This window comes from Taudactylus pleione, unplaced genomic scaffold, assembly GCF_031769625.1.
Source record: "Taudactylus pleione unplaced genomic scaffold, aTauple2 ptg000125l, whole genome shotgun sequence".
In the NCBI taxonomy this organism is placed as follows: domain Eukaryota; kingdom Metazoa; phylum Chordata; class Amphibia; order Anura; family Myobatrachidae; genus Taudactylus; species Taudactylus pleione.
This window is the reverse complement of record NW_028284527.1, coordinates 5,123,538-5,147,529: the sequence shown is the minus strand read 5'-3', so window position 1 is coordinate 5,147,529 and position 23,992 is coordinate 5,123,538. Positions and strand designations below refer to the sequence as shown.

Genomic DNA, 23,992 nt, shown 5'->3' with positions numbered 1-23,992 from the left:
TGAAGACGCAATACATGCCTCATTCATCAACACCTTGTCGTCCATGGAATTGTCCCATTGCACTTGCAGACTATCCAGTGGGATGATGCAATGAACAATGGGTGAAAATGACTGATTTGGGGGAACACACTATACGATGCTCCTGCAGATTGGTCTAAAGTACCAAGATTACCAAAAAAAAGATTACTAAAATTCAAGATTACCAACTGTGTCTTATCCCTGTCACCTCTGTTAAATATTACAGCACTTTAGAACGATCAGTCCTGCAGTTTTAGAAGAAAATTCTCTTTCCATGGAGGTAATGGCAACTAAAGACCTATAAAATCAATAGATTGGACAAAACATACAGGAAAGCATTGTTTATTTAAACTGCCAGACAAGTGTCTTCCAGCTGTTACTAGTAACAGCTTTATAGTTTTGATACCAGTTGGACTAATAACAGCAATTAATTTTAGGAGGAAGGAAAATAAATAAATGTGTGTATGTATGTGTGTGTATATATAGATATATATATATATCTATATGAGAGAGCGAGATTAAATAAGCAATCCCGTGAGACATGTATTGTGCTTTTTTTTTCTCTTTACTTTTAAACTTGAGGGCCGTATTCAATTAGCGATGAAAACGTCCTTCTCAAGTACACCCTATTCAAAGGATTGCACACACTGCAGGAGGTATTTTGGCACACTCTTCAATGCAGATCTTCTCTAGATGTGTCATGTTTTGGGGCTGTTGCCGGGCAACATGGACTTTCAACTCCCTCCACAGATTTTCTATTGGGTTGAGGACTGGAGACTGGCTAGGCCAATCCAGGACCTTCAAATGCTTCATGTGGAGCCACTCCTTAGTTGCTCGGGCGGTGTGTTTGGGGTCATTGTCATGCTGGAAGACCCAGCCATGTTGCATCTTCAATGCTCTTACTGAGGGAAGGAGCTTTTTCCCCAAAATGTCACGATACATGTCCCCATTCATCCTCTCTGTAATTTTTTTCATACAATGTGATCTTCGTAATTTTTTGTTCTGATCCTGTCTCTCACAGTTGAAGTGTACCTATGATGGAAATTACAGACCTCTCTCATATTTTAAACTGCAACAACTTGCACAATCGGTGGCTGTCCAAATACTTTTTTGCCCCACTGTATATAAGTCAGGTGCATAAATATTGGGACATTGACAGAATTTTCATATTTTGGCCTCTATTCATCACCACAATGGCTTTGAAATGAAACAATCAAGATGTGCTTTAACTGCAGACTTTCAGATTTAATTTGAGGGTATTTACATCCAAATCAGGTGAACGGTGTAGGAATTACAACGGTTTCTATTATTTGTTATGTAGAGTGATAATGTTTTATTTTTCTCAACAGACACTAGACCAGCTTCCACTAACCAATCCAGAACATTTCGGAACACCTGTAATAGGGAAAAAAACAAATCGTGGAAGAAGATCGAATCACATGTGAGTTTGAATAATTATTCCAGAAATAGTGCATTAAATAAATTGAGTTTTTACAAATTGAAATTGCCATAAAACAGTAAGTTTACAATATTTTAGGGATGTGCAGGCTCGGATAGGTTCGAGTTTGCACGTGGAGTTCGGATTTTTCCCTCCAAAAAAACGGAACTCAGAAAGAGGCAAAACGTCATCTTGCACGGACGAACATCATCATTCCTGGACAAAAGTCGAACCTATCCGTGCCTGCACATCCCTACAATATTTATTTAACAAATCAACTTAATCAACTAACTTTTATATAGCACTCATAATGACAATATAATTACATTCTCTGTATGTACTGTATGCCCTGAATAATAAACAACCCCTGTCACCTAAACCTTAGCTCCAATGTAGCCATAGTCCCAGACAGAGTTATTGGTTTAGATAATACACTCTCTCTCTCTGCCCCATCTGTGCCTCAGCTCACATTATTCTCCAAAATCACTGCCTTGGGAACATCAGATATAAAGGCCTCATTTATTGATGAGCTGCAGAATGAGACACACATGGGTCTGCTACTTGGCGGTTGGTGGGCGATTTACAAAGAATTCTCCTTTAATTGATATAGTCCTCCCATAGGCAAGTCAATCTCTGTCTTCTTACAGTATTAATGGATATTTGCTTATAATGACTGAGGTAGATAATTTTTCCATTTTAAATATTAAATACAGTATGTGAGGTTTTTTTAAGCAGGTACTAACTTAGGGCAAAACTACAAATAAACATGAATAAGCTTATTAATACGATAGTATAGAGACACCTTTAACAATGCACTGTAGTCACTCCCATCTCAAATATTCTCAGAAGTTACAGTCTAGTATAGACAGTGATATTTTTCTGTTTTGTTCTACCATGTTATCTAATAAGCCTGAAAATGTTCTATACACGAATAAAACTGTGCTTCACTTTTCAAAAAGATATGTTAACTATCTTTTTGCACTAAGTCATCATATTAAAAAAATACATTAAAACAATTTAAAATGGCTTTGGAGAGCATTATTTGAGTTTTATTTAATAGTAATAAAGTAAACACAAAATGAGGGTTTAAACTTTCCTTAAAATTGTCAAACTAAATCTGTTTAACACCACATACTTCACATGTAAAATAGAAACTTACAGGAAGCATTTCAAGTTACTCCAAAATAAACCTCCAGATTTAAGAATTGGCTTAAATATTACTTTTAAATCAAAAAGGATTACAAATTATAATTAGTCTTCCACTATCAACAATATTTAAACTTCAAAATTGTTTTTAAGCTACTTTAAATTGAAAACTTACTTATGTTTAAATTCAAAAACTATTTTTTAAATACAATTTCATTAAAGACTTCTGACAAACACTTAGGTTTAAAAATTTTGCAGAAAATTAACTTTCAAAAACACATTTTTAATATAGAACACAATTCAGTTCTCATTTTTGCTATGCTAAAATCAGCAGTTTTTTTAATTCCACTTTCAGTGCACTCCACATATATAAAACAATATGTAAAGTAAGAACTTACTATACTATTTACCTTATATCTTGTATGTGCTTCTGTGTAGTGATCTTAATAATCTTTTAAAATATTTGGCTCATTAAGGGGTCTATTCGGCAACAGTGACGATGGTGCCCAGAATATTATCTGGTAACATCGTCACAAGATTTTATCAATTATGATAAAATATGCACGATTTTCGGCAGGCACAGCGGTAGCGGTAACACGCTGTCCCTGCAATGCCACAGAAGGGATTGTTTTCGGGATTCCGTAAACAGTCCCTTCTCTTTGTTCCTCTGCGCATGCTCAGTCATACGCTCAGGAACAGTCTCTGGGCCTGATTCAGAGCCACTCGTAAGCGGCCGCTCGTTCGCTCCGAGCGATGTTCGCACATCTGCGCATGCGTATGGGTCGTAATGCGCATGCGCCAACCAGTCAGTGCGGTTGGAAATCGTGTGCTCGCAAAATAGCGAATGCCTGCTAATTTGAGTGACAGGATGAGGCATTTGTGGGTGGTAACAGGGGAAGGTGCTTGAAAACGGGGAGTGGAGATCCGGACGCAGGCGTGCCAAACGGTCAAAACAGGCGTTTTAAGGGTGTGCATAATTAACAAAGCAGCGTCATCGACTCTTATGTTTAACATTTATATATAAATGTTAAATATAATCGCACATAAATATACATGTATACAGGCTAGTATAAAGCCTATATACACATATCAATCAATTTCTGGAGGTTTAAAAAGCTCTAGAGTGACTTACCTGCCGCCGATTACTTTGAAGCAAGGACGGAGACTGGGCGGGCTTACAAGATGCTGCAGGGACTTCCCTCTGTCCCTGCAGTTTTAGGGATATTTAAGGACTTTCTTCGTATAACGCCAATCTGACATGGCGTTATATAAAGGAAATATTTATCGAGTGATTTAACACTTTTTACTTTGCTGAGTAGCAAAAAGTGTTAAAGCACTGTAGAGATCAATGGCTGATCCCTACAGCGCGGTACTCTGCAAGATGGGAATCAATCGAGAAAATAATTGCGTTATCTTCTCCATTATCCCATTGCTGAATAGGAGAGTTACATAAAAAATACAGAAATCATAGTTTCCGTATTTTTTATGTACAAAAAAAAAATCAATGCTGAATAGACTCCATGATCATACAATTTGCTTACAGGATCGTTTAGTTTTTTTTTAATTGGACAATGTGCCAAGTAATACCTTGGACTTGTGCTTTCATACAATATGCAGGACCATCACATTGACGTCATGTTTTTCTGAATAGAACACAGACTTATTTAGTGACTTTACACTTCTGGTGACTTAAGAGCAATCCCCTTTATTAGTTATCACATTCCCAGCACAGTACTAACAATTATATAAAAAAGCTATAAGAAATATGTTATCTTTGGTACAATCTCATCACAAAACTCACCAAAGATGGCAATATTTATCAACCTTTTTTATACAGTTATTCCAATCACTAAATACTAAAGCAATTCTTTGGAGCTTTACCAGCTGCCAACTTGAGAAAAGGCATCGTAACTACTGTGGGGCAAAAAAAGATTTTTGCTTTTAGAGCAAAGCCATTCTATTTTGCCAGAGATCATCAAGGATATAAAATGAGAACCAGTGTTACAAATATATACTGTGCTCATTATGTCAAATAACCCAGCTGGGACGACCTTGCTCTCAATACTAGGTCGGCCTGTGCGAACCAATTTGTTACTATTAAAACTATATACAACCAACATGTATTCCAATAAGATCCACTAAAATATTCTTTATTTTTTTTTTTAGAGCTATATTGCAGAATGGTTACAAAAAAAGACATTTCTTGATTCCCATATACCAGATTTTGCAAAACTTAGTCCTTAAAGCACCCTAACAGTACAGTCTATTCATGCTTGACCACAGGTAACTCATTTAGTACCTCAGTCAATTTGATTTAACCATCTGTGCTTAATCATGGATACCTCTAAAACCTGGACCGTTGGTGTGCCTTGAGTTTGGAAACCACTGCCATATACTGTATGAAATGCAAATTCTGCACTTCTTTGGTCTGCATGACACTGCCATCTCCTGGGTCTCCTACCTCTCTGACAACACTTTTGCTGTCTCTGCTCATGATTCCGATCTTCCACTCTGCCACTACCCATTGGTGTCTTACTTAATCTTCATGTAACATAGCTACACTTTAATGGTGCTTTATTTTTCGTCCTTTTCTTTTTCTCCCTATACATTTCTTACATTGGGCACGATTCAATTCAGCGCAATGTAAATAGCGCCGGGAGATAGCTCCCGGAGCTATTCAATTCATCGCGCTGTTAGGTCGGGGAAGGCTCGTTATCGCGCCTTAAACAGGGTATTCCCCAACCTAACTTCACGGCGCGAGGCTGTTTTCCCGGCGCTAAGGGCAGAAAAAAGCCTCGCGCTGGGACTTTTGTCGGATTTCTTCTCTCATCCCCGGAGGGATGAGAGAAGAAATCATTAGTCGGACTTGTCAGCGCGGTGTATTGAATAGCTCCGGAGCTAACTGAATAGAATCGAGCCCATTGAGAGCTCATCTGCTTTTTCAGCCTCCAATACCAAAAATGCCTTTGTTTTGAGAAACTGAAGCCGTCACCGCCCCCTCCCCGCCCAGATAATGCAGCAGACTGTCAATCACTGACCGTTTGCTGCCAAACTCCGTGCGTGATGTCAGACCCATTCTTGCTTATGCACAGAACTGGTCCTGAGTTCATCATCTTCTCCACGCTCCCTTCTTTTCATCATCTTTTGTCAACATCACCTTCTCTTCTGTTATGCAAGTCCACTGCCTAGGACTTGTCATTGCCTCCTCTTTCTCTTTTAAACTCCACATTCATTCCCACACCCATTCATGCCAATTCTGCCTTCATACCTTTCTCACAGATGATGAGACCTTCATCCACTCAATGGTCATTTCTTGTTTAGACTACTGCAACCTCCTCTTGTCTGGCTTGTCTGGCTTTTCTGACTCCTGCTTTCTCCACTACAGTCCTGCTTTCTCCACCACTGCATGGCTCATTAGGACTCTAACCGCTCTGCATTTGCCTATCCTCTGCCAGTCCTTACCCTGGTTCCACTTCTCCTACGGAGTCCAATTCAAACTTTTCACTCACCTAAAGGTCCTGACCCAATCCTCCACCCACTACATCGCTAATCTCATCTCCCACCTGCACGTTTTGCTCAGCCAATAACCTCTGCTTCTCCTCCCAACTGATTACTTCTTCTTACTCCCACTTTCAGGACTTCTCCCGTGCAGCTCCTAACTGCTAGAACTCACTGACTCTTCCTGTCAGACTCTTAACCTCTCTCTCTGAAGTTTGAAATGGGTTCTAAAAACTCATTATTTTATTAAAGCCTACCAGTTCTTCTAACCCAGTACCTTTTCTCACCCCTCTGTGTCAGCCTTGTCCATCTCCCTCTCCCCTATGGATTGTAAACTTTCGCACGCAGGGCCCTTTTCCCTCATGTTCTCTTTCTGTCCTTTCCTCCTTGTAGTCAACGACTCTGAATCTGACTACTGCTGCCCGTCATCTGGGGTACAAGTCTGGCCAATTATTATTTTTTTAAGTTATGGTGGCTGTGTAGTTATTGATTGCCCTTCCAGTGGCACCTGTGTCCATCTTGAGGGGTCTTTTGAAATGCACCGAGATACCTGTAGAGGGCATGCCCGGTGCCTAGCTTCCTGCTCCCGGCCTCCTCTTTACAGCACACGTAATGTTATGACACCACATGTGCAGGGGACGTTGTGTGCATGGCGCTGAACTGCCTTTGTACGGCACTTGTATACTGTACTGCACTTTGTCCTATTATGTTTGTACTGTACTTTTTTATGCACTTTGTACGTAGCTGCTAACCCTATAAATAAAGTATAATATTAAAAGTGTAGACATTACAAAGTTTCTGTGCATTTACCTTGCAGCCATATTTTTTTTTTCAAATTTTTCTTACAGAATACAAAATAAAACAAATAGATACATACATATCCTTTCAACAGTCAGGACCTTATCTGTCGACATAGTAAATGCCTCGGACAAGCCCGAGGCAATATGGCCATAGGTATAGAAACATTTCATAAATCCCAATAACTTTTTAATGTAAATATTGTATTGCATCACAGTAAAGTTACTAAAATAGCATAATGTCTAAAAAGTGTTGAAACACGACCGTGATTATAAACAATAATAGAAATAGAAAAAACCAAACGCAGAGGGGGAGGAGGAGGTGGTGGGGGAGGACCATAGAAAATAAATTAGAGAACCAAGTGCTCCAATTCTCAAACTAATTTAGTAACATTTGTGACCATTGCTTAGTACTAATTTACTATCCCCTAATTTACATCACCTAGAATACACTAGGTGCCTGTAGCAACTTTCTATTAACAAACCAATCTGTGAACTCGAAGATTTGGACCACCTGGCTTTGAGTGGTCACATCTAGAGTATAGATATACTGTCCCCAAATTTAATAAAACTTTACAACTCCTTTTTCCTATATCTGGGAGCGTTGATTACCATAGTACATTAGTCGGATCATTCTTTAGATATACTGTCCCCAAATTTAATAAAACTTTACAACTCCTTTTTCCTATATCTGGGAGCGTTGATTATCATAGTACATTAGTCGGATCATTCTTTGTGTTACAGCTTGAACAGTTGAATGAGTTTTAGAGGTCCAGTGCAGTAAAATCACTACTTTTGCTACAGTTACCACTATGGGGAGAAATGGTATGAGTTTTGTATTTTCAGTATCCAGGTCCCAAGCGGTAAAAGTTGCACACAAATGAGCCAGAGGGTCTAGCGTAAAAAATGTCTTGTTTAAGTATACTATCAACTTGTTCCAAAATGTTTCGATAAATCTACAATCCCAAAAGTTATGTTTGAATGTGGCCACCCAGCTATCGCATTTTGGACATGCTCCTGTCTCACTGTCTGTCATGAATCTACGCTGAGACTGAGAAATGTAAGCTCTGTTCACTACTTTAACATGAACATCTTGTAAGACTGCTGATTGTAGAATATGACCGTATACTCCAAACCAAGGAGGGTTTCTTGACCATCCTCAATATGAGGAAAATCTTGTTACCACGCCGGAAAAGAATGTTTCCATACTTTTTCAACCTTGGCACATATCAAATCTATAGAAATACCTGGTTCTATACACTGTGTGAGAAATTAGGTTATGTTGCAGCCATTCAATGGTTAGTGCCAAATATTGAATACAACTAGAGACATTTGTGCAATAATTAAAAAGTACAGATCGGTATATGGTTTAAAATTGTATAATATGGCTGTACAAAAATAAATGTGACTAAGTATCAGTACCTGCCCTTTTCATGAAAAAGAAACTATAATTGGGTGTCCCAACAACCAACCTCACTCAGCACACTCATAATGTCAGCGTGGCCATACTGTCGACATGCAGTATGTCGGCATGCTCCCAATGTTGACATTGACCAAGTTGACATTCATCAAGTCGACATTATTAAAATATTGACAAAATGTCCCCGGTGGTCTCATGGTTCTTACCCGGTACGTCAGGTCCCGTCGCTCCAGCGTGGTATTCCATGTCTTATGGTCATTTAATGATGACTTCCGGCTGATCCAACAGCACTTGGGGCGGTGAGTATGCCTAACCCTTAACCCTCCCTTTAGTGTCTAACCCTAACTTCCCCTCCCGCAGCATAAGCATGCCGGTACGTGCAGAATGTCAATGTTTCACATGTTGACCCTTTACATGTTGACATTGCGAATCTGCACAAATGCCGACATGTTCAATGTCAACTGTGGACAATGTCGACATTGTGAATGTCAACATTTTTACTACATTCCGCTGCATCTACCAGGCTGCCAGCCCTAAAACTTAAATACAAATAAATCTCGAAAACAAGGACAACACCATAAGGAGTTGAAAACAATGTACTACAAAATTTTTTTATGTCTGTGTGTTTGTTCCAAGTTGGCACGAAAACTACTGAACCGATTTTCATGAAATTGCATCAATTTGCAGTGGGCACTCCTAGAAATAACCTGCACTTTGTTTTATCTCGATCTGTTAAGTTTAAGCTGAGCAATAACAAAAGCAAAATTAATTGACATTATTAATGCAAGATATAGGTGTGGCATCACGCGCACGGCCAGTAAGGATTGGGGGAGCGGTGCTTTGGGTCCTCAGTCACTTGAATAGGATAGGCTGCATAGCAGTCTATGCACAGGGCACACAGTGACATAGGTGTGAGTGGTGGGTGAAGGCACTGCTGCCACCAGTCTGTGTAGCGCTGCTGGTCACGTGGGCCACTCCCATAACAGGGCCCCTATGCAAAGCAATACAACTAGAACACCTCAAAAAATAAAAATGTTGGCAGAAGCGATTTTATTGTAGGCGAAGCCATTAATGTACTATAAGTTTCAGTAAGAATTAGAGGAAGGGAACAGAGTTAACTGAAAAATGAGTTAATCAAGCACATTCAAATATCCTAAAATATATAAGATATAATAATATATAATCTATGACTTCCTCATTTGGAACCAGCACCCCACCAAGAAATAAGTAGTCTTTCAAACCAGGTATAGAATTTAATAACTCAGGCACTAAACATAAAAGAATTAAAGAAATACTAAGTTAAATGCACAAGTGTTTGATCCCTCTGCTGCTATTAAAAAGGACCATGACAGATTCTCAAGTAAAAATGATCTGTAAAGAACAGCGTGGTGAAACCAACATTTGTCAGCATAAATTATATAGGAACATACCAAGAAAAAAAACAGTACCAGCTACTTTATACATGTTTTATTAAGATTCAATATAATTACATTATATATTCAGTAAACCATTTCATAAAAAGAAGAGAGAAAAATAATACAGTATAAATAAAAATATAAATACTTAATGGAATCCTACAGTACATTTATTAACTAAATCCTTAGCACAGACTGCACAAGTAGATAGTGGTAAAGGGCCAAATGTTATAGGGTGAGAGTTTAGCAGTAAATTCTGACACTTTTTAAGCTTGGCCAATGTAATAGAGTTTGACATGCAAACTCGCGTATTTTTAGACTCAAAAAAACTCTCACGATTGAAACTCTTATCCAGATGTTTTCCCATTTTGAAGATAAAACTCGACCAATGTGAGAGTTTACTGCTAAACTCTCACATTTTCTAAACTCTCACCCTATAACATCTGGCCCAAAGTGTATGTTCTTATTTAAAAGATAGCATGCTGTCCTCATCCAATTAGGAACTTTGAGTCCCACGTCGTTGCAGTTAGGAAACAAATACTCCCAATTACGATGACATGCTGTTCTGTCCCCTTACTTGTGAACTGGAACCTCGTGCATGACTGAATCTTAACCTATGGGCCTGATTCAGACCCACTCGCGAGCGGCTGTCCGCTCGCAAGTGGGTCGATGGTGTGCACTGAGCATGCGCACGACGGAGGGAGCTCCGTCGTGCGCATGCGCGAGACGTGACGAGCTAAGGACTTTCCTTCGCTCGTTGTGTCTGATCAAAGGGGGCGTGCTGTCGATGTTGATTGACAGCACGCCCCCTTTGGTGGGCGTGCAGGGGGCGTGCCTCCCAGACGGGGGCGTTCCCAAGGGAACGCCTACCGTCAGAAGCCGGCCCACTGACATCACTAGTGATGTCAGTGGGAGTGATTTTGGCTCTGATAGAGCCAAAATCACTCCAGGGCTTGTGGTCTAAAACCCCGACCACAGGCTTCTGGTCGCAGTGGCGATGGTCAAGACCATCGCGACCATCATCCTGCACGCTCGTATGAGCTGTGGGTTGTGACCCACAGCTATATGAGCGTCCAGGAGGACGCTCCATTTTTATGGAGGACGGCCCTCATTCAGAGCGAGCGCTCTGCTCAGAGCGTCCGGCTTTGAATGAGGGCCTACGTTTGTATTGTTAAAGGAACACTTCCTTTAAGACTTCTGCCTAAATGGTTGTAATTTCCTTCTTGCATTTTGTGGCTTCAGTTTATAAAGCTCTCTCTTATTGTAGATTGTGTGCAAATGTAAGCAGATTTAATTGGGCATGTTGAGCCACAAGTGTTTTTGTTTCTGGAATTATCCTACAAATCACTTAATGCGCTTTTACAACGAGACAGACATGTAATCATGCCTCCCAATCATCCTAATTTTAGAGGGCCAGTCCTGCTTTTTGGGCGCTGTCCAGCTGTCCCACCTGTGGGTAGCACTGTCCTCATCTCATTAGTATGTCTTCTGGAATCCAATGGTACCACTCTGACATTTTTCTTCCAAATCCATCCAGTGGAAGAATCATAACAGGCTCCCCGAGTCAATGTTCTGTCGAGTGTACACCAACAGGAGTTCTAACCGGGACCCTAACCCCCTTTAAAACCTGGCCAGGATCCAACTGGACCACCTCACGTTGGTTTCATCCCAATCGGTGCAGGGGTGTCTGGATGCATAACCGGACAGACAAACAAACAGACCAATGAATTTTGAATATAAGATAACTTCAAAACAGTTAAAAACAGCTTTGGTCTTATAGGAAAGTAAATAATGCAGCAGGGTGTTGAGGGATCTTGACTTCATTCTGAAGGGGAGGAGTTAGAGTAATTAACAGGTTGCAGGAACCAATAGGAAAAACTGGACTTGCAAAGCTTGTTGCTAGCTGCTGAAATGGAAAGACGCTGGTCAAAAGCAAAATCTGGGCTCTTTGAAAAGGTTTTCTCTGCATCATATTGTTACTGCTACTAAACATCAGTTTTGAAAAAAATGTTTTCTGTACCATAATATCCAGAAATGTGTATGTGGAGCCACATACTGTAGCGCTAGGATACATTGGGACTACACACTTGATTGGATCTGTCCCAATTTGTAGACATGTTTCATGCTGGAACAAACTGGTTTACACAACTAATCATTTTAGTCTGTTGTAAATTACTTGTTTTTTTTAGAAATTATTTTATTGAGGTTTTGCAGGAAAAAGCAATAACATACAAGTAAATAATAATATGAAAATAGTATCCAATAATCACACAATGGTGAGTGAAATCGTCATAAAACATTAATGCACATTAAAGGAATGCAGTATTTCTTGTGTGATATTTCATATAAACATTTAATAGGACATGACAGGATGTATTGCTTTTGTCCACTGGAACTTGCTGCTTTCCATGCTGCCTGCTAACTGACATAACAGTGAGTGAGAGAGCTACAGTGGGAAACTGGCTGGCAACATTAGCTGCAGTTAGATTAGATGAACCAAGTAAAAAGAGAGCATGTTATTGTTCTGTTTGCCTCTCTACTCCTGCAGTGATGCTGTAATAACAACAAGGACGAAGCCTGCACTGTGATTGGTTAACAGCGTAACTTGCTTTCTAGTGGCTACTATGACTGCTACAATAACCCAATTAATATGAGTATGAGAAGAGACAGCTGGAGGGAGGGGAAAATGCTGTCTCGTGCATTAGAACTTTAGTCAGAACATTAGGTTTTAAGTAATTATATTTTATTCTGATATTAAAGGCTATTTATATCCCTTTTATATCCAAGTAATCCCACCTGTTTACTATATGCCATTTAATATCATTTTCAGAACTGCAATATCATGTTTAAATCTGCACTATGAAAAAACTTTGATATTTGTACAATAGTGACTACATTGGTGCATTAGTATAGAGATGTCCCGGGTGAGGACCTAATGGACAATGCTGTTGCAGACACGTTAAGATGTCTTTTATTTGAAAGATAATAAAATATATAGTAAGGTTTCTTGCTTCCAAGTAGATTTGGTGACAACATCTTGCATTAAATGGATTTAAGAATATTTCACAGTTTAAGGCAGTTGTGAAATTTGTTTTGTGTCTCATAGAAATAATGTTTCTATATTTTAGTCCAGAGGAAGAGTCATCCACATCCTCTAGTGATGAGGAAGAAGATGAGGATAAAACTGGGGATGAATTACTTGGGAAGGTTGTCTATGTTTCCTTGAATACTGGAGACAAAAAGAAAACTGTTTGGGTCCCAGCACTGGTAAGTTTTAGGGATAAAGATCATTCTTATATTCTTTAAATATAATTTATTTAGTGCAAAAGACCAGTTTTTGTTTAAAGACAATCACTATAACACAGCAAATACAGCAGAATAAAGTTTCATATGAGAAGCAGACACTACACAGTGAACATAGAACACTATTTATGTGTAAGAACCGCAGAAACAATATCAATTCATATTAACATTTTAGGGAAAAATGTAGACACAAAAAAGCAGTGAGAAAGAGAGGTTTGTGGATGATGGGGGGGGGGGATATCTGTAGAAGTTGAATGAAACATACAATCCTCTATTTGATGTTTTTGAATACATAGGACAGATCCACTATGGTATTACGTTACAATACCTTCTTAGACTCAAAGGAATCTGCCAATTAACCTACTAACAAAAGATCCTTATTTTGTTTAGCGCAGCTATTCTAGTTATACAGTATATTTCAGCAATAAGTGTCCACCATAGATAGAAAAGCCTTTTCACCATGCTTCCCAGACAGCAGCAAAATATGTAAATTACTTACCCATCCAAATCAGACTGTAATAATGTAGTACAATTTTATGCAGGAGCTTAGTCGGAACTTTGTGGGCCTCATAGCAACATTTTGAAGGTGCCCCTGTCCCAATGCTTTTAGGGTGACGCCTCTCCGCAGTTCATGTTATGCCCCATAATAATGCTATAGTTCATATTCTGAACCATTGTAGAGCCCTAGTTCACATTATGTGCACATTATTAGTCTCTCTAGTTCATATTCTGCCACATTACAGTGCTCCCAGTTCATATTATGCCGCACTATTGTGTCTCCAGTACAGTGCCCTCTATTTCAAATTATACCACATTACAGTGCCCAAGTTAATATTATACCACACTATGTTACCTTAACATCATATTGTGCCACATTACAGTGCCTCTGTTTTATTATGTAACATTATAGTGCCCTCCAGTTAATTTTATACCACATTAAAATGAGCAGATCAGATTATGCCACATTACAGTGCCCTCCAGTTTAGATTATGTCACATTATAGTGCCCAGTTCAGATTATGCCACATTAGAGTCCCATTACAATTATAACATCCACTACACACACTACTCACTGAAAATGGAATGGCCCCATTCAGGCTGGGCAACGACTTGGACCTAACTGCTTAACAGGCAAACCCGGTAAATTGGTATGCAACTACAGTATATAACTTGGGTCCTGGGCCCCATAGCTATAGCACTCCTTGCACCCACTATAGCTTCATCCATAATCTTATGTAATGGAAGATATATTACAGGTTTCACTTGAGCGAGGTGAACCTGTAACAACAAAAGTAAAATTAAGCCTCATATGACTAGGATTAATACATATTTCACTAGACCAAATAAGGATCTTTATTATATACAGTTTTTAAATCTAATTAATAAAATGGAATTTTATGACCTGTACATACTCTCAGTTCCTTGTGCACCTACAGCAAAATAACTAATTTTGTTTTTCTTTTCCATATGTAGCTTCAGTCTTCTAGGGGTAGTATTCAATGTTCTAGGAGTAGTACATGCTCAAAAAACTTTCTACAATATCTGCGTATGTAAAGGTTTTGGATAATTGGGGGATATTTGATAAATTGGTGGCATACTGTCTAGTGCGGGGAATATATATGTGAGTGTGTCTAAGGACTAGGATAGTGTAAGAATTGTTGATGTAGAAAACCCACATTAGTGCAATGAAACATGAGATTGGTGCAGTGAACACTTTTGTAAAAATACATATCAAAATTCCCTATATAATAGTCCCTTATGATAATCCTGTTAGGGATACATCATCTCAAAAACGAGCTATGTTATCATTACAGTGCTTCCCATTTTGGGTGCATAAACCAAACGCTTAATGCAACTTCCTGACCTTGTGGTTAATTTAAGTGCAAACAGAATGAAGAAATCCCCATTTGACCCCATATTGCTTAGTATTATTGCTTAATGCTTGTATCGGTTAGAAGACCAGATGATCACCTTTATTGAGGGTTACACTGAACGACCTTGGTAGATTTAAAATGTATAGCAATCCTGAGAGAGTTGTTTTGAATATCTAGGCTTTTATAGGATAGTTTCCTTCACAATAAATTCATGCAGGCAGCAGTCTACATCCCTGGGCTTTGCAGCATCGCTCGTCTAGGTTTAAGATCTCTGTAAGTTATATAAATTTTAATATAGTTGTATCAGACAGCAGCATAGCTGAAAAAATTGCTACCATTGTGTCTTTTAAATCAGAAGATTTAACAGATTCATGGAATTAATTCATTGTGAAGTTACAACTGCGGCCCTTGTTCTCAATGTCACCTAAACGAAAACAGTGTTTGTGCTTTATCTGAAAAGGAACGAAAGAACCGCATACTTGCCTACCCTCCCGATTTGGTTGGGAGCCTCCCGAAAATCGGGTGCCGCTTCCGACCTCCCGGGAAGGCAGGCAATCCTCCCGGCCCCCGGCGATGTGCCCGCACCCCCCCCCCGCGCCTTTTGGTACAAACCCCGGCAGCAGGGGGGCCGGTGACGCGATTCGCGCTGAATCGCGTCATCATGGCTCCGCCCCCGCTGCACAATGCCATTAATCACGGCATTGTGAAGAGGGGGCGGAGCCACGATGACGCGATCGTGCTGTCACGCCCCAATGCTCCGCCCCCAACGCTGCGTCATGTGCCGGGCCTCGCCCCCTTTGGCCGCGTCACGCCCCCAGCCCTGTAAGCCCGACAGCTCCCTCCCGGAAGGAGGGAGCCAAATGTCGGCAAGCATGCCATAGTGCACACCAGTGTACAGAGAGTAAAATAGGGGTCTTGTGCGTGCTAGCAAATATTTCAAGTGAGGCTTATAGTGGACAGAAAGGTCTCAAATGTATTATATTTAGTTGTTTTAAAATCAAAATCAAACACTGTCCATGATGGTACAGTATATAAACAGACAAATGTATATAGATCCCTATCCTAATACAAAGTCAAAACGGAGTGCTGGTACAGCTGTGGTTAGAAACCTTCAGACACTGAACAGCTTTGTTTCCACGTAGTGGCTTCACACACGCATTGTAAAGAGGTATCATATATTCAACCTTAATAACTATTTATAGTTATTAATATTAACCTCATATAAATTACTATTACCTGAGTGGAAAGTGCACGGAAACCTCAGATCCAAACTCTCAGATTTTAAGGCCCAAGATAATTAAATATTTTCCAAATATGTGTGTAAATGAGATTTCTTTACGCGAATGCCTAAACACAGTCACTTACATTATGTTTTGGTAGCTAGCCACATCCTGACAAAATGTATTCCTTTTATGTGAAATTGACAATTTCATTGAATATGTTAAAGCTACAATGGGCCGAATTCAATTCAGTCCGACGTTGAATAGCCGCGGGAGGGAGCTCCCACAGCTATTCAATACAACGCGCTGTTTGCATTGTTGGGAATGGGTTAAGTCTGAGAATGCCGGTTCTCGCGACTTAACCTGGGTGTTAAGGCTCGGTAACCGGCATTCCCTGACTAAAGTGCCGGGTGCGTGGCTGTTAAAGCTGCAAACAGCTGCGCCCGTGGCACTTTAGACGGGTTTCTCCTCGCATCTCCAGGGGGTGCGAGAAGAAATCCTTTAACCGTTCAAACAGCGCGGTGTATTGAATAGCTGCTGGAGCTCCCTCCCCGCGGCTATTCAACATCGCACTGACAATTTTGAAGTGCCAAAAAACTGTTCTTCCCTGGACCTAAATGTCTCGAAGGATATACAGAAAAAATTGAAATAACAGCGCTGCTTGCTGTGTCACAGTAAAATAATGATAAGGTAGATGGAATACTTATCCGCATTAGTAGAACTTAATATGCCCCTCTTATGATGATAATTTCTTCTTCTACCAGAAACTCCGTAGATACATAGAAAAAAGGGGGGTATGTATGGTGTCAGTGTGTGGTTTTTTATTAAGTAATAATACACTTCAAAATGACTTCAGCACAATACTGAGGATACGAATTGAGGCGTACCCCAACTCACTGAATTGGAGATGGGTATACTCCTATATTGATTTCTCAAAATAGAAATTCATCCAACATTGGTAAACGCACCCCCTGCAGTACCAAATAGATTTTCGAAGTATGACGATAAGGCGTACCCCAACTCACAGGTTAAGAGAAGGGTATGCTCCTAAATAGGTATCTTTAAATCCAAAGTCCAACGAACAGGTCTAAACACACACCTGGACTTACACTTGTAAGGAAAAACAGGATATATAAAGGTATCTTTGACCCAAAAGAAACTTGAAAGCAGAAAGCGTACCAGTACTCACAAAGCTTCTAGTTGTTACAAGCTCATAAAGGTATCTTTCATTTCAGGTTTCTGGCAATCTTCAACACATGGAAAAATAACTTTTCTTCCATTAATCCAAATAATGAATGGTGATATAAAATTGTTTGTAAAATGAAGTTTTAATTGCAAACAAGTGGTTGCATGAACATAAATATAAAAATATAAAAAACATTCTCAGGGGGAAACAGCTGCGCTGTGACAGACTGAGGCAACAGTGGTGTGGAGACAATGGGGTCCGGATCCCAAATATGCACTAAATGTCTCGAGCCTTTATGACAAATTGCTGGACTAGTCACTACAGTATATAAAATCCTTCCAATTCAGCACTCGTGTTTTCAAGCAAACTATAGACAAGGAAGTAAGAGTAACTGATATTATATTTAAATAGATCACTACACAAAAAATGTATAATGCAGCAAATGCACTTGTTCTGCAGTGTTAAATATTTGCATTAAAGTGTACAGACAATTACAATATAAATGCATTTCTGCATGTATTCAGAACTTGGGAGTGGAATGGACCTAATGTCATTGTAAGATCCTAGAACAGTGAATAGACACGAGGAATCATTTCCTTCACAATTCTACTGAAAGACTTTACTGGGCCCAAGCAAGTGGATTATTTTGTCAGTTATACTTAAATGAATATGGTCTTTTCTTTTCAATATTTTCATTTAGGAGCACTTTATTTGTAGCTCCAGTCATACATCCTTCAATAACCAGCTTGCAACCCAAAAATGTGCATGACTTGGTCATTATAGGGCATCTCTGTAAATGCCTTTGTAAGATGACTGCTATCTGCTTTGTGAACACTCACTTTTATTATCATATAACAAACATCAGCAATGCCACAAATGTACTGAGTGGATTTCAAACAGAACCAATTTATATACACAGATCAGCCATAACATTAAAACCACTTGCCTCATATTGTGTTGGTCCCCCTCATGCCGCCAAAACAGCTCTGACCTGTCCAAGCATGGACTGCACAAGACCGCTGAAGATGTCCTGTGGTATCTGTCACCAATACATTAGCAGCAGATCCTTTAAGTCCTGTAAGCTGTGAGGTGTTGCCTCCATGGTTCGGACTTTTTTTTTTTTTCTAGCACATCCCACAGACGCTCAATCGTATTCTCGGGATTTGGAGGCCAAGTCAACACCTTGAAATCTTTATCATGTTCCTCAAACCATTCCTGAACATTTTTTGCAGTGTGGCAGGGTGCCTTATCCTGCAGAAAAAAGCCATAATATATGGAAAAAGAAACGACACTCCAAGGACAATATCAAAATTGCATAACCCCCTCACTTGTCTTAAGACTTCCCCAAATGCTTTGGCTGCTTCTTATGTCCCTTGTAGTGCCCATCTGACCCTCCACATGCCATTTATAGGATCAGCAGATACGCCCACATGCCCCTTCAAATGTCCATCAAACACTTACAGTTGCTGTAGCAATAATGGTTACTACAGGATGCAACTTTGAATCCCAAGGAGTAGAGGGTAGGGTGGGAGAGATCACATTCTCCTTTCTGCTAATGTTTGGCAGCTGAGGACCGTTATGCTTATTGGCAGTAGAGTGTCCGGCTTCCTACAGGACCCATTGGTTTTCTATTATTGTCCCCCGCCATGAGTGAGGCAAATAGTTTAACCCAACACAGTTTCAGAAGCTCCGCACTAAGGACTGCAGCCTGTGTAAATGGCCGCCTACAAAGACCAAACTACCTGCCTGCGATACCCCCGTGTGTGTGCTCTGATGCAGAGTTTGGGAACCACTGGGCTATATATTTGTGGCAACTGCAGTATTTCTAGTTTACAGTGATGTATGGTAGATTATCCATGGTGGGTTATAAATTGAATATGATACATTTCTAAATTGTTGGTGTTTGTATGTATATTTAAATATGGTAGTATTGTTATGGGTTTCAGGTTAGAAATTTGAAATTGGACATTATCCACAGTTGTGCCAAAAGTCCTAGAATAGCAGGATGTAATGGTAATGGTAGGTGGTGCCAAGATACTGTGACGTATTAGAAATGCCCAGACCTGCATCAGTTGTAATCTGACATCTCGTTAGTCAGTTTGAGCATCGGCTAGGCTGCTCATTGCAAAGCGACGTGAATTATCGGAGTTAAAACGCGCATTAAAGTGGGTGCCCGACGGATGGGACATTCCATTTCCGAAGTTGGGCGAACGTTCCTCAATCTATGGTGTCGTGTGTATTGGGAATACCTCAAGGTGTTACCAACCACCGTGGACAGTGCAGTGGCCGACGGAGGGTGCTTAATGATCGTCACCAGTGGCGTCTGACCAGAATTATCCGTTTTAACAGGCAAGAGACACAGACTCAAATCACATCCACAGTTAATGCAGAAGGTACCAGACGTATATCCAGCAGGTCAGTGCAGTGTTCTTTAGCTTCCATGGGATATGTGAGCTGAGTACCCACCAGAGTGCCCGTTACTACTACGACACAGCGACTCGCCTGGGCTAGTTACAATGCTAATTGAACCCTGGAGAATGGGCAACATGTAGCGTGGTCTGATGAGTCCTGGTTGTATTTGTTTTGAGCTGATGGTAGGGTTCGGTGTGGCGAAGACTCCATGAGGCCATGGACCCTGTTGTCAACAAGGCACTGTGCAAACTGGTGGTGGTTCCATAATGGTGTAGGGTGTGTTCACGTGGCATTGGTTGGGTCCGCTAATCCACCTGAACACGTCATTGACCGGTAACAGATATGTTGCATTGATTGCTGACCATTTGCAGCCCTTCATGTACCCCCACAATTATTGAATATGCCAGCAGGATAATGCACTGTGTCATTGGTCCCAAGTTGTTCAGAATTGAGCATTCTGGAGACTTCCGACGAATGGTGTGGCCACCACGTTCGCCCAGCATGAACCCAATTGAGCATTTATGGGACGTGGTGAAGAGGTCCATTCGTACATAAAATCTTGCATTTACAAATATCAGGGAGCTGTGGCAGCTATCCAGATGGCATGGTTCAACTTCTCTCCAGAGGTCTTCCGTCCACTTGTGAAATCGATACCACGTCGAGTTGCTGCGCTTCGCCGGGCTAGAGAGGGTCCTATACGATACTATATATATGTTAGAGAGCAGTGCGCTTCGGCAATGTCTCCTCTCTCTACTAGGGTCAGAGGGAGGTCCGACCTGATGATGTCACGGCTAGGCTACTGCTCATGTGAAGCCAGCGCCATCTTTATTATGTAGAGTGTCAAGTGCACAAAAAGATGACAAAAAAAGGTGTGCACTCTAGATTCCAAAAGACCTAAACAGCCAAGACCAAAACCAGTAGGTGAAGGCAAGCTTAATAAATGATTGCATCAATTGCACTTGATAAACAGCCTGTAAAAGTACTTTTAAACTGTGTACACTTTTTTCCCCCATCTTTTTGTGCACTTGGGGTGCCTATGATTGTCAGTATTACACAGTTTTTTTTTTCTTTTGCATATTGTTTCTGAGGTTCCATGTGAAGAAGTGGTTTTAAGGAACTAGGAGCGATTAAGAAACTCTTGGTTTATGTTGGACGATACGTAGGGCCATTTTTTTTTAGCTCATGAATGGTCATACTACTTTTTTCTATTTTGTATACTGGAATGTAGTGGCTCCTCTTTATCTGACAGTGTGCTGCTTTCATTTGTGGAAAAGTCTTGTTTAAATAAACCATTAGTCTACGTCGATAACTTCACCCTTTGGGGGGAAAGGAGGCTAAATACAGTTTCTTATAGTACCTGTGGAGTATATGAATAAATTATAGAAACATTTCCATTCAGTTTATTATTTCTCATTATAATCTCTGAGTGGGGACAAAGATAAGTTAATGTATTTTCTTTTAACAGGTAGTGTCACCAGACTGCCGTGATGATATAGCTATTAAAAAAGATTTCATTTTGGTACGCTCATTTAAGGATGGCAAATTGTAAGTACAATTCAAATATGATGAACAGTTGATATATTGGTTATGGATTTACAGATTCTAACAGCCTTTCTACATTTTACAGTTTCTCTGTTGCAAAAAACGATTTTCGTGACATTGATGATGTCACAATTAAAAATGACTGTATCTTAAAGCCAGGTAAGAGAAGTTTGATTTGGAGGCTTATTCTTTTTTATATTCTAGACTCTCAAGAAAATATATTACCTTCAATTGTGTATCTCGGTTCATATAGACAGTGCTATTTTCTTACTGGGAGCATTCAAAAATCATTTACTGTTGTCAGCACATCATATAATCTCAACAACATGCGATCCCTCTAATGGTGTATACACACGGTCAGATAAAAAGGACGATATAAACAATAACGATATTGTTTGATTGTTTATATCAGGGACGGGGAACCTCCTTCCCCGGGGGCCTTATAAGGCCCTCGGTATCATTTGGTCTGGCCCTCAGAGCCTTTATCTGCTAGCCTCATTTGGCTAGCAGGGTGCCTAGAATGGTACCCTGCAGCCAGAATCTATGCAGCAGTGCTACCTGGAGCATCCTTAGGATGCTTCAGACGGTCACACCACTGCACTTACAGCTCCCCGGAACATCCTCAGGATGCTCTAAGCATTGCTGTAATCACTGGCGATTGTGGCCCCGTCCCCATGTGACGTCATGCGGAGGGGGCATGGCCTAAACCAGGCCCGCAAATAATGTTATATATATCAAAATAGCCCTCGGCAGAAAAAAGGTTCCCCACCCCTGGCTTATATCGGCCTTTTTTTAGCCCCCTCCAACGACCAAACGATCATCGATGCGCGGGCACGTATGGTCAATATCGACCATCGCCCATGTATGCAGGCAAACCTGGTCGATATCGACCAGGTTAGCCTGTTTACTATAGGGGGTCATTATAGTAGTTTTTGGTGGATAGTGCATGTGCTGGATGTTCGATATCGAACAACCAGCACATGCAGGTTGATCAGACAACGATATCTAATCGTCTGATCGTCCCGTGTGTACGGGCCATAAGGTGTTACACTCAGAAGATGGAGTTGTAAATCTAGCCCATCAATGTATGGAACATCAATCTGGATAATACCACTCGGGCTTTCATATCATCGCGTCCGATGGTCGCGATGGTGATCCGAAGCAGCATCTACGGATGCTGCACTCGAATCGCAGATGCACGCAGACACCTCCTGCTGCATTTACAGTTTAGTTGGATGGTATTGCACAGCTACGTCTTTGCGGCTGTGCAATACCGTCCACATCAGAATCGAGCCCATCGAGTGGCTGATTGGTAAGTGTGTCTGCTGACCGATCCGTCATGATAGTGTTAGAATATATTGTAACTTCTTATAAAGATGGTCTTGTATAGATAAAGAGGCCTAAATGTATAGCAAAATAATGTATACCACTGTATCTCTTTACTGTTTGACAACATTACAATAAAATCTTTTTACCTATCCATGCATGTTATTCATACATCATATATATGGTTATGCCACTCTAACATGACAACCGTGTATAGCCACTGTATTTTTGTTTGTATTTATGCTGTACAATACTGGTAGATACTGTACATACAGCAGGTGTGCTATGGAAAGAAGAATATACCTTCTGCTTGTTTGTCCTAAAAATACACTAAGGCTGCAAATTCCTGCACAGTCGTTTGGGATCGGTACGGAATGCCGGCATTCGGGATCCCGGCAGCCAGAATACCGACTCCACCATCCCGACAGGGTTAGAATACAGGCCCTCATTCAGAGGCGGTCGGAGGATGCAAGCGGTCGCTCAGAAACTGGGCGGCCGCTTGCATCCTGACCGGCCGCCTCTGTTTCGGTCGTTAGGCTGTGGGTTTACACGACCGCTACGATGATGGTCGCGATGGTCTTAGACCATCGCGACCATCGGGGCTTATGTCGAGACCCTAGGGTAGGGTCTCACTTGTCGTGAGCCCCGGAGAGCTTCTGGCTCTGTCAGAGTCGGAAGCTCTCCACTGACATCACTAGTGATGTCAGTGGGGCCTCCCCCAAACGGCAGGCATTCCCATAGGAACGCCTCCGTTTGGGCTACCCCGGCCCGCCTACCAAACGGGGTGAGCTGTCAATCAACATCGACAGCTCGCCCCCTTTGGAAAGAGACCCGCTACGACCGGCGCTGTCGATCGTAGCGGGTCTCACGCATGCGCACGAAGGAGCCGGCTCCCTCGTGCGCATGCGCACTGGACAAACATCGAGGCGGCCGTGCGGTCTGAATAAAGCCCACAGACACTTGTTGGTCAATATTCGAACCCTGCCCCTCTCCATACCGTAACCCTCCCCCTCTCCATACCCTAACCCTCCCTCCCCGATGCCTGACCCTAACTTTCCCCCTTGGTGCCTAAGCCTTACCTCCCCCTCACCGCACCCTAAACCTGACCCTCCCCTCTAGTGCTTAACCTTAACCCACCCCCTAGTGTCTAACCCTTACCCTCACCCTAGTGCCTAACCCTTGCCCCAACCCCGCTATTTACCTTTGGGATTCCGCCGCCAGGATTCTGACAAGTGTCTGTATTCCAGCGCCAGCATTCTGAGCGCTGGAATCCCCGCGGCCAAGTACACCTGAAATAACTGTGGAGTATAGAAATACCTACTAAGCATGCTCAAAGACAAAGTCTCCGGAAGTGGTAGATAGCCCATGCTTGAGAAAAACTCTAATAAAGGCGCTGAA

The 23,992-nt window shown here is 41.1% G+C and overlaps 1 protein-coding gene across 1 annotated transcript in view; it reads left to right on the top strand.

Moving 5' to 3' along the window:
• The window catches only part of ARID4B (AT-rich interaction domain 4B), a 194,164-nt gene that overhangs the window by 99,579 nt on the left and 70,593 nt on the right, over positions 1-23,992 (top strand). The window contains exons 7-10 of the mRNA XM_088472505.1: positions 1,368-1,459; positions 12,861-12,999; positions 21,192-21,271; positions 21,354-21,427. Coding sequence (XP_088328631.1) covers positions 1,368-1,459; positions 12,861-12,999; positions 21,192-21,271; positions 21,354-21,427 — 385 coding nt within the window. The remainder of the gene's footprint in view (positions 1-1,367; positions 1,460-12,860; positions 13,000-21,191; positions 21,272-21,353; positions 21,428-23,992) is intronic.